The sequence below is a fragment of the Eurosta solidaginis genome, chromosome 4 (genome assembly GCF_040869045.1).
Source record: "Eurosta solidaginis isolate ZX-2024a chromosome 4, ASM4086904v1, whole genome shotgun sequence".
NCBI lineage: Eukaryota > Metazoa > Arthropoda > Insecta > Diptera > Tephritidae > Eurosta > Eurosta solidaginis.
The window spans coordinates 16,235,281-16,251,179 of NC_090322.1; the positions used below are offsets into that span (position 1 = coordinate 16,235,281).

At 35.7% G+C, this 15,899-nt stretch overlaps 2 protein-coding genes across 6 annotated transcripts; one reads left to right on the forward strand and one right to left on the reverse strand.

Moving 5' to 3' along the window:
* Nucleotides 1-875: 875 nt before the first annotated feature.
* Nucleotides 876-13,256, forward strand: hfp (Poly(U)-binding-splicing factor hfp). Of its 4 annotated transcripts, XM_067780371.1 has the most exons (8): nt 876-1,069; nt 1,729-1,825; nt 5,727-5,938; nt 7,793-7,931; nt 10,332-10,567; nt 10,628-10,686; nt 11,301-11,804; nt 11,867-13,256. In XM_067780371.1, the coding sequence occupies exons 5-8, from the start codon at nt 10,511-10,513 to the stop codon at nt 12,957-12,959; spliced, it is 1,713 nt and encodes a 570-aa protein (XP_067636472.1). In that variant the 5' UTR covers nt 876-1,069; nt 1,729-1,825; nt 5,727-5,938; nt 7,793-7,931; nt 10,332-10,510; the 3' UTR covers nt 12,960-13,256. The 4 variants fall into 4 exon arrangements, with proteins under 4 accessions (XP_067636472.1, XP_067636471.1, XP_067636475.1 ...); XM_067780373.1 differs by lacking the exons at nt 876-1,069; nt 1,729-1,825 and adding an exon at nt 3,020-3,066; XM_067780370.1 differs by lacking the exons at nt 5,727-5,938; nt 7,793-7,931.
* Nucleotides 13,257-13,607: 351 nt separating this feature from the next.
* Nucleotides 13,608-15,573, reverse strand: Aptx (aprataxin). Of its 2 annotated transcripts, none has more exons than XM_067780376.1 (3): nt 15,246-15,573; nt 13,965-14,160; nt 13,608-13,903 (listed from the first exon to the last, which is right to left on the reverse strand). In XM_067780376.1, the coding sequence occupies exons 1-3, from the start codon at nt 15,411-15,413 to the stop codon at nt 13,737-13,739; spliced, it is 531 nt and encodes a 176-aa protein (XP_067636477.1). In that variant the 5' UTR covers nt 15,414-15,573; the 3' UTR covers nt 13,608-13,736. The 2 variants fall into 2 exon arrangements, with proteins under 2 accessions (XP_067636477.1, XP_067636476.1); XM_067780375.1 differs by having other exon boundaries at nt 13,965-14,190; nt 15,246-15,571.
* Between the last annotated feature and the right edge of the window lie 326 nt (nt 15,574-15,899).

Consider the following 15,899-nt stretch of genomic DNA (forward strand, 5'->3'; position numbering starts at 1 on the left):
CGGTAGGTATGCCTCTCGTAAGAGGCGACTAAAATACCAGATTCAAGGGGCTGTGTAGCGCAACCCTTCTGGTTGCCAACGCAATATATAGCTTCTCCAAACCCAATTGTCAACCTCACCTATCTGCGGCGAATCCTGTTTCACTAACAGACGAGGCTCTGGCAACCCCAAGCTCCTCATGGAACTTGGGGTGGGCAGGGAGGGATGGCCCGAAGTTTTAATGTGGCCATATAAATCGTTCCCGAGATGATCGGGCTAGCACCTTAATGGTGCTGTGTTACCGGAGCGTACCGGACCTGTATCCAGCAAAGGACCATCACATCGATAACACTACCCAAAGCCTTCGGGGAGTAACCTTATCGCTACAACAACAACAACAACGTGATCTTGTTATATGCCTTTGCTCTAAATTTTTAGCTAATCTTATCATACTAAATATAATTGTCAGGTATATATGTAATACCCCTATATTGCTAATAGAAAATACTTGCAATGTGTTTTGATTTCGAAATCAAAACAAGACAGCCTATCAAATTTTTGTGATTGTAGCAGCATAAGTGTGACAAGAAAAAATTTAAATTTAGGTACATTCGATTATTGAATATAAAAACAAAAACGTTTAAACAGCAATATATTGGCACTCTGATGTTTGGGAATGTACCTATCATTTTGTAGCAATATAGGGGTATTACATATATGTTGCCAGGTAACTTTATTTTCAAAGTGCTGCGGCGAGCGATTTTTAACACTGGTTTACGATATTTAAAACACGTGTCGCTGCATGCCGTGCAGATGCTATTAAAACAAAAATCAGTGTTGGGTAACACCTATCTCTCGAAATTTCTCTTTCCACAAAAATGTATCCGGCACCACTGTTCCACAAACTGTCATTAACAATTGACGCTTTCACTTCTGCTTGTTGGCGAGTTCTTGCAATACCTAATATTGTATACGCATTTTATAGCAAATTTGCATAAAAAAAGTTAACAAAAATTATCTAAAAATATTCAGAATCTACAAAATATAAAACTTCTCAAAAAATTAGTACAGAATATACGATTCAAACATGGTAAGTAAACGGGATTAAAATTTTCATATATGCTGTGAACGCTGCTGACGTCGGCTGAGGTCACCATGAAAAATGGCGTGGAAGTCGTAAAAAATTGATTAGCCACAAGGAATTTCCGAAACATTTACGTTTTGGAAACTCAATGTAAAAATAGTGCAAAATATTACCAAATATTTCATGCTTGCGTTATATATAAATAAATAAATTACTCTTAAGTGGAATTTTTCGCAAGTACCCCGGTTTATTTGCATAATTAGTGTGTATACTAAAAAGTTGGCTGTGCTGAAAGCGCAACTGACAGCAAATAGAAGCAGACCATCAAAAGTGTAAATGCGAAAAACCGGGCGTAGTACATATGCGTATTTAGTGACCTTCCCTTCGCGTAGTTTTATTATGCCAAATAGAAATGCGCTTCTAACAGATGATGGAGTTAATAATAATTAAAGGTGCGCACTTTCCATTAGTACAAAGCGTAATCCCATACGCATAGTGCCCGTATTGTTTTATAGGAGTATAGTAAGTTTGTTTTGCTGTGGGCGGGCGTAATACTTGGCTGCTTAGGTTATTTGGGTGAATCCTTCATATGTTTGAATTCGATCAAAGTTTCTTTTACAATTGCTAGTACATATAAACTATTTATTTACTTTTCTATTGTTCAGGGTTCCAATGAACGAGAATCGCGCTCCTCAGAGTCACGTTCAGATGATCCACTTAATGATGGTATAGCGCCTCCAAAGAAGTCACGTTCTGAATCGGGTAAGTTTGCTAAACTAATTTGTACGTATGTATATAAAACTATATTTATTATTTTGTTTAATTAAAACATAAACAAATAATGGAACGAAGGGAAATTAAACTGTTAAATGTTTTGCATTGCAAATTTTCTACGAGGATTTTTTGTATGTCACGGGTTTGCTTAATATTAATTTGTATTTGTAGTATGCACTAGCAAGCGGTAAATTTTGGGTTTGCATTTGCTGTTATTAAAATTGTAAATAAATTAATATATTTTTTGTCCACATGAGCAATTTTATAGCGAATGGCGAGTTAGGTCAAACAAAACTAAACATTAATTGCAACTACACACATACAAATTTAGGGCCGATGCATTATCCTAAGCTTAGTCTAGGTCGCATTGTTAGACATTTTTTCTCTTAAGTAATAAAAAAATATATGTATATATAGATTTTTCCATACCCACCTACTAGCAAAAGTTCGCTTAGTTGATGACTCTTCAACATTAAAAAAATTTAAGAAAGTAAAATGTATTAAGATTATTTTACGAGACTTAGCTTAACTTTTCTCAACGGCTAGTTTGAAATGGTGACCAGAAAACGCAAAATTTCTAATAGTGGATCAAACAAGCATACAAAAACTTACTATGACCTTCAGTCAAGGCCACCACAATTGGTCTTTGCATGCCAAATAGAAGATGGAATAATTTTATCTTATGAAGAGAAAGCTCGGAAGGGTTGTCCAAAATCTTCCACTGATGACGTCACTGTGGGTATCGTAGGAGATACTTTTTCTTTTAATTCGAAAGATGACATTCCAGCACACTTAAAACACAAACCATCTTTTCAAGTATAATGTGGAACCATCGTCTCGATTAACAACTTTAATGGCAACTATCACAACAACAGCAATGAAAGATATGCATTTTCTTCAACTATGTAGTAACCAGTCCAAAAGCTTACGGCCCACTGGAGATAAAACAGATTTTTCGGGGTCTTGAAAACAATTTTTATACACTGACTTAGATATGCGTTGATATCAATAACAATTATGTAAATAATATAAGAAATAGAAAAGATAAAAATATTAGTTAAACAATATTTTACTGGTCAACTAAGCGAACTCTTGGTAGACCCCTCGTACACAACAAACTCCTTTCCAGCCAACAACTGAATTTAACTAAATAATCGGTTTTTCTTTTTTGTTCTGCTTAAGTAATTGCAGACCTTAAACGCATGTGAAGATGTCAGTGTCAGGGTCAGGTGAGACTAGTTATTCCAATTATGCTTGCCGTGTAAGCTATATTACAAACATTCAATGCAAAATATATAAAAAACTAAAACACCAAGGGTTAGATCTAAATTACGAAAGCGCAAAGCGCATAAAATTGTAATATCGAAAAGCAAAACAAAGCATTTTAAATAAGAAATTCAATCTATATTTCCAAACGCTAGATACCCACACATGTTTTAAAGTTTAATTAAATAAGCGAAACAAAACGTTAAGTACCTACAAATAAACAAATTGGATATGAGCATGAAATACCGGTGTACTTGACGATTTTAAGTTATAGGCAATACCAAAAAGCCCTAACACTAAAAATCAATACCAGCTCCGACAAAATAAAAAAAGAAAAATCAAATATTAAAATAAAAAAAAGAAGTAGAAAACTGAGTCATTGCAATTACTTAACACTAGCACGCAAGTGATATTCAGCAAAAGTGTTTGCTCAACAAGTTAGTATAACCACGGCGGGGTGGTGTTACCGTCGTGTTACCTTTCGGCGTTGCACTGCCTCTTCATGTTGATGTATGTGTTTGATGAGTTTTTTCTGTATCTATGACGTTGATGTTTTATTGAACTAATGACGCATAATGATTCTCTCTTTTTTTCTTTTTTTTGATATTTCTGTTTTTGATTATTTTTGTTAAAAGTATTTTTAGTTCACTTACACTGCCTTTGGTTACATATATGTACGTACATTGAACCGGTGTGCAGGCGCCAATCGTCTACCGCCAATTGCAAATCAAAATTAAGTCACACATCTGTTCTAGAGCACTGAAATCAACTTAAAATTGTTACAGCGTTATGTAAACATTTTTATTTATGGAATTTTTTGCATGCAACCTTTTTTTTTTTTTTGTATTCATAAAGGGTATTTGAATTTTTTAAAATGTTTTTTTTTTTTTTTTAATAACCGCTGTGAGTTGCTAACAACCAATAAAAACTTGTTGGGAAATATAACGGGGGCATTAAAATTTGTATGCCTTGGAACCAAGAACTACTCAAAATACTAAATGAAATGTAAAATAATTAACACTTTTCTATATTTTAGTAGGTAAACTACTGTCAATTGTACGTTTAATGAGAGGAAAATGCTTTGGCCTCTAGTTTTTGATATCGCTCGTACCTTAAGGTGCAACTAGGAATCAGTATCTGGTTAAAGGGTTATCAAAATCGATAACACTCACCACAACCATCGGAGTCTGTCCTTATCGTTAAAAGTATAATCATATCAGGATATGATTAAAAATTGCCGAAATCCGATTTTATTTAAAACTCTGAAATCAATATTTATTACTTTTCATACAGGGGTCGCCACAGCTGGGTAAAATATTTGATACATATGTATATTTCTTGGGCGAAGAGAATAAAAAAGCTAATAAAACATTGTTCGCTTCTCGCGTAAAGTTGATATTAGAATCATTTTTGAACTAGTTTTCATATTAAATGGTTTAAAAGATCGAAAACCGTAAAGTAATTTGCAAGACAATTGCAACGAGGTGAACTTAAAATATAAAAATTTGGAAATTGTTTTGTCATATATGTATGTTAAAAAATTGATTTGTAGATTAGATACAAAATTGCGATCATGGTGAAATGGTAAATTTCATATTATCTGCGAAAAAAATTAAGATTTTCAATAAATACAAAAAAAAAATATATATATATATGTGACCTGGAATCATGAAACGACCCTATTGTGCATAAACAAGTTTTCGAGAAAAACGCGTTTAAAGCTTTTGTTTAGCTTCATTCTGTGTAGCGACCGGCCGTTGTGCACGAATTTTGTAATTAAAATTTAAGTAACTTCCCGATAAGCTACAAGCTTGAAACTTGGAATATAGTTCAAAATCCGATGACAATGCAATAATAAGAACAAATCACCGATAGGTGGCGCATTGGATTTGGTTTTAAATGCGATTTGTGAAAAAACTAAGAAAGATAGAAAACTGTAGTTTGATTCATTGAAAAGAGCGTTAAATTTCCTATAGGAATCACCCAAAAAGTGAACCACGGTATTTTCGCACAATAGGGTCGTTTCATGATTCCAGGTCACATATATATATTAAGAAGTATTGCTCCAAAATTTGGGTTTAAAATTATGAAGTCAAACTCGCAAATGTATGTTGGTAGAAACATCTGTGAAATATCCTTCAAAGGAAGCTTTTTCACACTTTATTCTTCTCAATAACTGTGTAATCTGTGACATCGGGTGGTAGATGGAAGAAACGTGGCACTTGAATTGTGAACGATTATCCATTTCGTCCTAGAAAAGTGTTAATTTTTCACTTCGGTTTTATCCGAAGAAGTTTTTGTTTTTGCTCAATAATTTTCGGAACATGCTAACATTTTCTTAAACAGAAAAAATGTCAACCTTTATTTTTTTTTCTCATTAAAACCAATTTTGTATTGTACTGCGTTTTATTCTTGTCGATAGATATGAACTAATTATCTACAATGGGAAATATACTCAAAGTCTGCAAACTTTTAATTGAAAAATTTTCCCGCTATCAAGAAAACTTAGGAAATACCTTTCTTTTACATGATCAAAATATCAATACAAAAAAAAAAAAAAAACAATATAATGTCTCGAAAATCCTTAATTTTTTTTACTGTTGCTCTCTTATTATCTTTTCAGCGGATTTTATTTCTTTCTTTATTTTTTTTTTTTCTCTTTATAAACGTGTCCTTGATGTGATTCAAAATAACACACACATTCACCCACTCCTCACTGTGTGACCAATGTCAAAATGTGTCCAATACTTAGAAAAAAACCGCTTTAGCCAACTGCGCTGGCATCAATCACCAATAATGTTGGAGAGGGCACAGAGATTTTTGAGATAACATAAGGTCGCTTCATTAATTCTATTCTATATTTCTGTACTAGTTTAACTATGCGGAACGCTGAAAGGGGATTCTCGATTTACGACTGCATTTCTTGTTTATTATTGAATTTAATGCAAAGTAAGAAAATGTATAGAATTCAAAGCAAACATGAAACAATTAACGCAAGTGTCTGAAAGGAGGATAAAAACATTTTCAGTTTTGAAGTGCAGTTTTTTTTTTGTTTTTTTGTTTTTTTTTTTTTTGTTTTTTTTTTTTTTTAATTAAAAAATTAAGGCTTTTTTTGTTGAAAAATCCGATAAACTACATAGTTCCATATCCAAACGCAAAACTGCACTTGACGGGTAAGGATTTTAGTTTGTCTAATCTACCAAAAAGTCCCATTAAAAATTTAGATTTTTTATTACATATTATAAATAATATTTAAGTTTTCTTTTTGAAAAATAAGTAAATATTTCATATCGAATTTAGAAATTGTTCATAAAAATATGTAATAACTATTTTGAATAGAAGAAAAAACTACTAAGCGCTTCATTCTGTATTGCGAACGATAGCTCAGACCAACGATTCGCCTCAAAACGATTGCGTCTAGCAATGGTACTCTCTATCATTTTAGTTCGGGCTTTACTTCATGTCAAACAGGAAGGCGAAAGCAAGTGTCCAATAATTTGTTGCCATCGTTTAACATAGTGCAAATACACTAGCAATTCGTCTAATTTTTGTTTTTAAAATTGATATTTTTTTATTTAAAATGAATTTTAAACAATTTTTGAATTTCTTATTTGAAAATTTGTTTTTACATATGTACATAAATGTTATAAAAATGATAACCTTAACACCATATTTAAGTAAGGGAATAACACGATCATTTTTTATAGAAAAATTAATTTATTTTAAAAATTGAAACTTCGGAAAAGTATTTTATAAGGAAATTTCACGAAGTAAATTTTTTAAATTAAAATAAAAGTAGTCAAAAATTTTTCAAAACAATATTTTTTTTAGATTTTATTTGAATTATTATTTTTTATCATAGTACTCTAAAATGTAAAATAGAAAATTAAAATGGTAGCTTTTTCAAATAGAAAGGGAAATATAAGTTTTTAGTAGAAGCTTTAAAAAAAATGTATGTTACTAAAAAAGAGGTGAGCTAATCCCAACTGTTTTCTTAGAATTTTGCGGCTTGGAAACATGGAGTGGTACCCTGAAAACTTTCTATAAAATTTTATATTTGTTGGTTACACTAAAGTTGCTTTTAAGACCCGATATTTTCATACATATTTTCAAGAGCAAACAATTTAAAATTGTTTAATTAGAAACCCCCGCAGGGAAATTCGAGTGGAGAAAACATTTTGCAAGTTTCGGGTGATTCGAACTATAAAAGTGTTAGCCTTTCGAATAGGAGTTTCTTTCGATTGCTAAAATGAAATATAAGCATTGGTTTTAACCTTGCAATAATTAACAAAAATTTATTTTAGAAAAATTTAAGTTTCCATTATTTTTCATTCAAATCTTCAGCTTTTAGTTTGCATGTGCACTAATATCATTTTTTATTTGTTACAAAATTGCAATTCATTCAATTTTTGTAACATTTTTTTTTTAACAAACGCTGCTAAAAAGCTTATCATCTATCATCTTGCCTTGTCTCGATTCATTTAAACGCCTAGAGGCCAACTTCATTGCGTCAATCCCCTTTCGGCGTATCTTTCTTATTACATGTTTCATATAATGTTTATACAACATTAAAAAAAAAAATAGATTTTTTCACGTATTTTTGGATTTTTATACAGACTACAATGTATTTTAATTTTAATTTTTTAATGTTTGGGTGCTTTTTTTTTCTTTCATTCTTACATTTTGCAGCTTTTCTCAAAAATAAACCAAAATGATTGAAATCTATTACAAAAATAAGTTAACGCGCATGCGCGCCACAAAAAAAGCGCGCGTTAAAGAATGAATGAAATTCTGCTACTGATACTCTGCTAGCCTGATTAAAATAATTGTAAGTTTTACAACAAAAAAAAATAACTTAAATGCGCCAGGAACGAACAACAAATTAGTGTGAATGCTTGAACTCACCAAAATTATAATAAAATAAAAGGTGATTCTAGAGACCGACATTTGCGCATACCTAAAATTCATATAACATGCGCCGCTTGTCTAAATATAAACAAAATGGCTTTGTATATGCCATACAAATGTAGTAAAGCAACAACCAAAACCCGTGAACATGAATATGTTGCAGCGAAAAGTGAAGTTCGAAACCCATTTACTACATGTACATTCAACGAAGAAAAATGCACTCCGACACTTGGTAAAAAAAAACTGATGCTGCTGCGCATGAGTAGTGAAAAAATCTTTCTCGCTTAGGATGTTTGAAAAGTGTTGTTTATTAATGTTTTTTCTTTTTGTCTTTATCTTTCTTGCAGGCGTCGAATTCTCTCTCTTATGTATTTCCAATTGATGCGATAAAATAATATACCACATGTAATTTTTTTTTGTATTTAGGAAATATTTGAGTCAACAAGTGAGTACAGAGCGTTTAGAGGCTTGTGTTCAAAAAATGTGAATTCCAAAATGAAAGTTGTAAAAATTCGAAATTCAGTTCTTAACCTTCTCGCTAGAAATTCAAACGCGAAATTCTTGTCAAATTTTTGAATAGAACTCGGAACTGTTTCCACTGCATTAAAAATTTTTACTAGGTATATACAGTAAATTGCAAATCCCCGTTAATCATCTTAGCTGTTCATTTGATTAGGCTAAAAGATTTACAAATCTGGCAACTACATCCTCTAAATAATTGAAAGTAAAATGTTTGTTACTGGTTCGGATTGCGTGCTCTTTATTTTTTTTGATACTTCACTGTCAAAAATATACCATTTCCAAAAACACGAGTGTCTATAAAGAGCTACTGGGTTTCGGTACCTCTACCTCGTGTGCAACATGAGAATGTGAACGTCGTCCTATATTTGCTGCATGCAATTTTGGTTTTATTTCTTGTTAGTTTCAAGGAGCTTGATATCTAGAAGCTTGGCCGAGTTCAACAAAAAGCGAAGTGGGTTGAAACATCTAGGGAAGCTGTTTGTCACCATACGATCTATCTCCGCCAAAAAGAAAGTACATCGTATATGTTAACGCCTCAACAGAGTATGTGTTTTTTTAAATAGTTTGTTTTTTACGTTCTACCTTGAGTCAAGTAGTCAATGCAGTCCCATGCTGTTTTTTTTTTTTGGTGTTGCTTTTCAATTTTAATCTGAAAACTGTAAGACCATTAAGGAAAAGAGATAATCATACCGAAATGATCAAGATGACGGACTGAGTTGGTTTAGCAATGTCCGTTTATCTGTTTGAACGCAAGTCTCAATTGTAGAGATATTGTAATGAAATTTGGTGAGCCGGTATATTTTGGTGTCCGATTAGGCTTTTTCGACCGGACCACTATAACATATATCCCCCATACAACCGATTTTTGAGAAAATAGGTTTTTTTGTCATATCTTCCTCAATTTTTGGGATATAAGCTTCAAATTTCTGAAAAAGATCGTATAGATCGGTCGTATATGTATATAGGATATATGGGAAAAGATTGTTCAGCTAAGAGGTTCATCGTCATAGCTATCAATTATTTATTTGATATACCCCCAGCGGGTCAGGGGGTTAGAATATACCCACGGTAGGTATGCCTGTCGTAAGAGGCGACTAAAATACCAGATTCAAGGGGTTGTGTAGCGCAACCATTTCAGGTTGCCAGCGCAATATATAGCTTCCGCAAACCCAATTGTCAACCTCACCTATCCGTGGCGAATCCTGTTTCATTAACAGCCGAGGTTCTGGCGGCCCCAAGCTCCTCATGGAACTTGGGGTGGGAAGTGAGGGATGGCGTTCCCGAGATAGTCGGGCTAGTATCCGGCAAAGGACTATCACATCGATAACACTCCCCAAAGCCTTCGGGGATCAACTTTATAGCTACAACCACAACAACATTTATTTGATATTTATCTCATAAATTTCGCAGATTTACCTTGCCTTTAAATTTAGCTTTGCATTTATAATTACTTTGTTCTGAAAATGTTTATAGTATAGGATTCTGGGAAAACTCCGAAATACGCCTAATGGATCCTCGAGCTTTATGTATACAACTTATATGATCGCATATTCGCACTCACTTGTTGGCTCATATAACCGAAAAAAGTAACACAAAAAGTATTAGCGATCGACTGATAAAACAAAAGTGTTCTGCGTGCTTTCACCCCTTAAAAAGACGGAAAAAAATATAGGAAAAAACACAAATCTTACAACAGGGACAACACTTTGCTGTTGCCCCACTCGCCACCAACAAAAACACGTTTTGTTGGACACTTCATATTTTTTTTTTTGCTATTAATTAATATTCCTAATTCTAGGCAAGTCCTCGGAACCGAAAATTCCATACATTTCGCAGCCAATTTACGATTTGAAACAGACGGGCGATGTTAAATTCGGTCCAGGTACACGTTCTGCTTTGTTGGGTCTATTAGGTGGCGCCTTACCGAAACTCAGTTCTGAACAACATGATACCGTTAGCAAGGCTAAGAAATATGCCATGGAGCAGAGTATTAAGATGGTATTGATGAAACAGACATTGGCACATCAGCAACAGGTGAGTTTAAACTTGAAAGTACAATGTGGATTTTTATTATAATGAACGCTTTATTTGCAGCAATTGGCCTCACAACGTACACAAGTGCAAAGGCAGCAGGCACTCGCACTTATGTGCAGGTAAGTTCAAAGGAATATAGGTACGCCTTATAGTGTAGGGATAATAAAGAAATCAAATTGAAACAGGGCAGTTGGAATGTTTAATATTTTTTGCGTGTTGTATGCTTACTCAACTATCTGTAGCTTCAATCTGTGTAGAGCTAGACTTATTCGTCCATCCATAAATTCGATTGTCCAATAACCTTTTAAAAAATTCCTTTCCTCCAAGATGGCATGATAGCGTGCGATCATGGGTTCGCTTGTGTGCTCTTTTGTATAGGGCCGTCAGGAAGTATTTTCTTATTCAACTTTCTTCTTCAGAGACTCTGGATCAGTAGTTGATTGCTTTCATTTATACCGCAGGGTTCTGTTAATACAACAAATATAGCCTTTACATTAAAACTGCTAAAAAACATTGATGAGTAAAACTTAGGTACAAGTTTCTGCTTGGTGAAATACCGCTTTCTAAGTTGCCAACAATTGTCTCGAGTTACTGAGCGTTAGCGACCAAAGAAGACGTTACATGTGCACACCTTAAAAATAGCTGATAAGATCTGAGTTTTTTTGCCTAACGGAATTGAAGAACTGTATTGGTTTTAGAACTTAGCTAACTCCACTGTCATCTATTCTTCCAGAGTATATGTTGGCAGCATTTCTTTTGAACTTAAAGAGGATACTATACGTGGTGCTTTTCTACCTTTTGGCCCCATCAAATCAATTAACATGTCGTGGGATCCTATCACCCAGAAGCACAAGGGATTCGCATTCGTGGAATACGAAATACCTGAAGGTGCACAATTAGCTTTGGAGCAAATGAATGGTGCCATGATGGGTGGACGTAATATCAAAGTTGGACGTCCAAGCAATATGCCACAAGCGCAACAAGTGATCGATGAGATACAAGAGGAGGCAAAAAGTTACAATCGCATTTATGTTGCATCCATACATCCGGATCTATCCGAAGAGGATATTAAGAGCGTTTTCGAAGCATTTGGACCAATTTTGTATTGTAAATTGGCACAGGGCACATCATTGCATACACACAAGGGATATGGTTTTATTGAATATGCAAATAAGCAAGCGATGGATGAAGCTATTGCCAGCATGAATTTGTTTGATTTGGGTGGACAGTTATTGAGGTAGGTGTTATGCTGTCTTACGTTTTTCTTTTCAATTGCTATTTTCATTTTCCACACTACAGAGTTGGCCGCTCAATTACACCCCCTAACGCGTTGATATGTGCCTCAACCAATTCCACCATGCCCACAGCAGCTGCTGTTGCTGCTGCCGCTGCCACCGCTAAGATACAAGCACTCGATGCCGTCGCCAGCAATGCTGTGTTGGGATTATCTGCGACCACACCCGCACTTGGCATATCACCACTAGCTGCCGCCGCTAAGGTGGGTGCATTGCCAATCGCTGGCGCTGGTGTATTGCATCCACCTGGGCTAGCAGTATCCGCAACAGGTGGTAGTGCCGGCGCCGCGGCATTCCTCCCACCTGGTGTTTTTCAAGCCCCATCAGCTGCTTTGGCACCAAGTCTAATGGGCGTCGCACCTGGCATTCCAACTAGTGTTACCACAGTTGCATCACCAATTACACCACAACCCGCACTCTTGGCTACACCAGCTATACCAGCACCCGCAATGGCGGCTGCTTTAAACAATTTGAGCGCTAGCGGCCTTAGTGCAGTATTGGGTCCTGAAGCCGTAGCTAATGCAGCTGCTGCGGCGGCTGCTGCTGTTAATGCAAATGCTGCAGCCGCTGTAGCTGCCGCAAATAATGTAGCAGCGTTACACAATTTACAACCAAATAATTCTGTGGAACAGCTGAAGAAGGCTCAAGAAAAGGCACAACAAGAGGAATTGCAGAAGAAACTCATAGATGAAGGAGATGCACAGACGCTACAACAGCAGGAAAATATGTCTATCAAGGGTCAAAGCGCACGGCAGTTGGTTATGCAACGGTTGATGCGTCCACAGGAATCACGTGTTATAATATTGCGTAATATGGTCGGGCCAGAGGATGTGGATGAGACTTTGCAAGAGGAAATACAAGAAGAATGTACTAAATATGGCACAGTTAGTCGTGTGATAATCTTCAATGAGAAACAAACAGAGAATGAAGATGATGAAGAGGCCGAAATTATTGTTAAAATTTTTGTGGAATTTTCTACAGCCATAGAAGCAATACGTGGACGTGATTCACTACATGGCCGCTTTTTTGGCGGACGACGAGTTGTCGCTGAGCTGTATGATCAGTCGCTCTTCGATCATGGTGATCTATCGGGTTAATGGGAGGGGTCGTTTCAGCACAATAAATGTTTGGTACCTATATCCGTATACTTCTCTTTCGACCTCATCATCTACATACGTTTGTGTTTGTGTCCACTATTGATTGTCTACAACTGAGTAATTTTCCTCTATGCAACATATGTAAGTGTTGTTGTCCACACACCCTTTTGCGCAGGTCCCATTAAACGTCGAGATAATGTAATGAATGTATTCGCGTGTAAAATGCTGTTATATTAAGTAAAGAAGAATTTTATTGACTCATGTAAAAAAAAAATCTAATAATAAATAATAAATAAATAAATGTAAGGCGCGATAACCTCCGAAGAGATCTAAGGCCGAGCTTCTCTTCCAATTTGCGTCGTGCTCCTCTTGATTTTCCCTACAAATTGGCCGGACGGGACCTACATGTTTTATGCCGACTCCGAACGGCATCTGCAAAGCAGATGAGTTTTCACTGAGAGCTTTTCATGGCAGAAATACACCCGGAGTGCTTGCCAAACACTGCCGAGGGGCGACCCCGCTTAGAAAAATTTTCTTCTAATTGAAAAATCTTATTTCTAAAATTTTGATGTTGCTTTGCCCGGGAGTTGAACCCAGGGCATACGGTGTGATAGGCGGAGCACGCTACCCATCACACCACGGTGTTAAGTATTTAATCAAATAATTATAATGGTACTTTTAATTTTTTTAAATTTAGAAAAGTAATGCAAATATCGTAATATTTTTTTTTGCCATAATTATACCGACTATGTGTATAAAAACACTAGCTAGGTCTCACTATTGCTTCTCCATCCAATGATCGTATAAATGTCGTTTCAAGTCCGGCATATTTTTGGCCACAAACTCACACTGATTACATATCAACTCACTGCCACCCAACTCTTGGACACGCTCTTTGGCCAGTGGCTTGATGCAACCCTCCATCTCCAGACGCGCATAAGCGTCTGTAAAAACAATAAAAAGGAAGTATTTATAAACATGTTCGGATCCCGCTCTCCCACTCACCTTGATATGGTAAGAAGAGTTCCGTATTAAAGCTGGCCCAATGCTTTTTTGTTTTCAGACAATCGGAAACAAAATCCTTTGATATTACATGCAAATGTAAACGTTGCATGCTGGGTTGAGCATGAAATCCAATTTGAAAATCATCCATATGACAGCGTTTTACTTCGATAACATTTTGTGCTAGCAGATACAGCTCCTGCAGCATGGGTAAATTGCTGAGTTTTAACTAAATAATAATTATTTATTTATTCAAGTACATACAATTGTGTTCGATTCACATAGACTAGATACTAATATTTAAGTTCAATTTCTTTAAAGAATTGTGTAATTTATTAACTGTATGTAAGTTGAATAGAAAGCATGGCATAAAAGCAAAGAAATAAACATGACTGAAGGAGTGAAGATACCGTTGGGATTCAAGGGGTTGTGTAGCGCAATATATAGCTTCTCCAACCCAATTGTCAACCTCACCTTCGAGCGGCGAATCCCGTTTCACTAACAGACGAAGCTCTGGCGACCCCAAGCTCCTCATGGAACTTGGGGGTGGGGAGGGAGGGATGGCCTGAAGGTGTAATGTGGCCATATAAATCGTTCCCGAGATGGTCGGGCCAGCACCTTAATGGTGCTGTGTTACCGGAGCGTATCGGATCTGTATCCGACAAAGGACCATCACATCGATAACACTCCCCAAAGCCTTCGGGGAGTAACCTAATCGCTACAACAACAACAAGATACCGTTTGTTTTTGAGGATATGTATATGATCCCATCACAATACAAAAAATATATATTACAAAGAGGCTTATTAAGGATGTGGAAACATGGTATCGAGGAAGCATGATGCATCAATTGCACTGTCAATAATCTGAAAGACGAAAGTGAGCGAAAGAAGTGCATTGAAGTGATTGAAGGCTTACTCATGTATGAACGGAAGTTTTTTGCACATTTGAATATCGCATGTAACTAGCACCAATATAGCGGCCTCCAGATAAGGCCAGCTTAGAGCTATAACTTAGGGTATGGTGGGCAGGCGAGCATTTCGTAAAAAATACGAACTGCCGCCTGTTGTTGTTGTTGTAGCAGTGCTTCGCCCCACCTAATAGCCGCGACCGATCACAAATTGTCATCAATCGAACTGACGTCTCTTCTTAATCTACTCCTCTTTGCTATTGGTGCTACGATACCAACACAATTCCCATCGAGATATGATGGTATGCAATATACAAATATTGGAGTATGCCAAATTAGAAGCTTTGGAGGTCTTAATTTAGAAACGTACTTACATGGAATATATCTGGTATGTCGCCCTTTGGCAGTACTAGATAATGATGTTTTGCTTTTGGATATTTGTCAGGTATCACCACAGCAATATCTGATGATATAACATGGTTTTTGGAGTCTTTTATTGCTGCTATAAGACCAACAGCCCAGTCTTTGCCACAGCTCGTCATTATTTTGTAGATATTCTATTTTTATTTCCGTCGGCTGTTCTCAATTTTTTGTGGTGCTGCCAGCTTATAATTAATTAGCATGGCTCAATTATATGCTTGGTTCTCTCATCGGCTGATTCTGTTTATTTATTAAAGCCGGAGTCATGGTACAATTACCAGGTGGAAGCATTAGCGAAAATGCAACCCTCCCGTGTATTTTGTTGTTGCCGATTGTACATAAACTGTCAATTGTGCTTTCAATTTCTTGTGTCAAAAGTGATGGAAGAAGAAAAATGTCACATGTAATTTTCGTCAACAAAGCCAAAACAAAAAAAGAAAAGTTGCTTTGCTGATGAAGCTGGAGGAAAAAGGCATTTTTAATAGAAAATAAAGGTAATTAGCTGATTTTTAAATGATATATATTTAATTTATTGTTATTATTTATTTACATATAGCAGCTAAATCACTTCTTCAACGTTTCCAGCGCATCAACTCTTGGTAATTCTA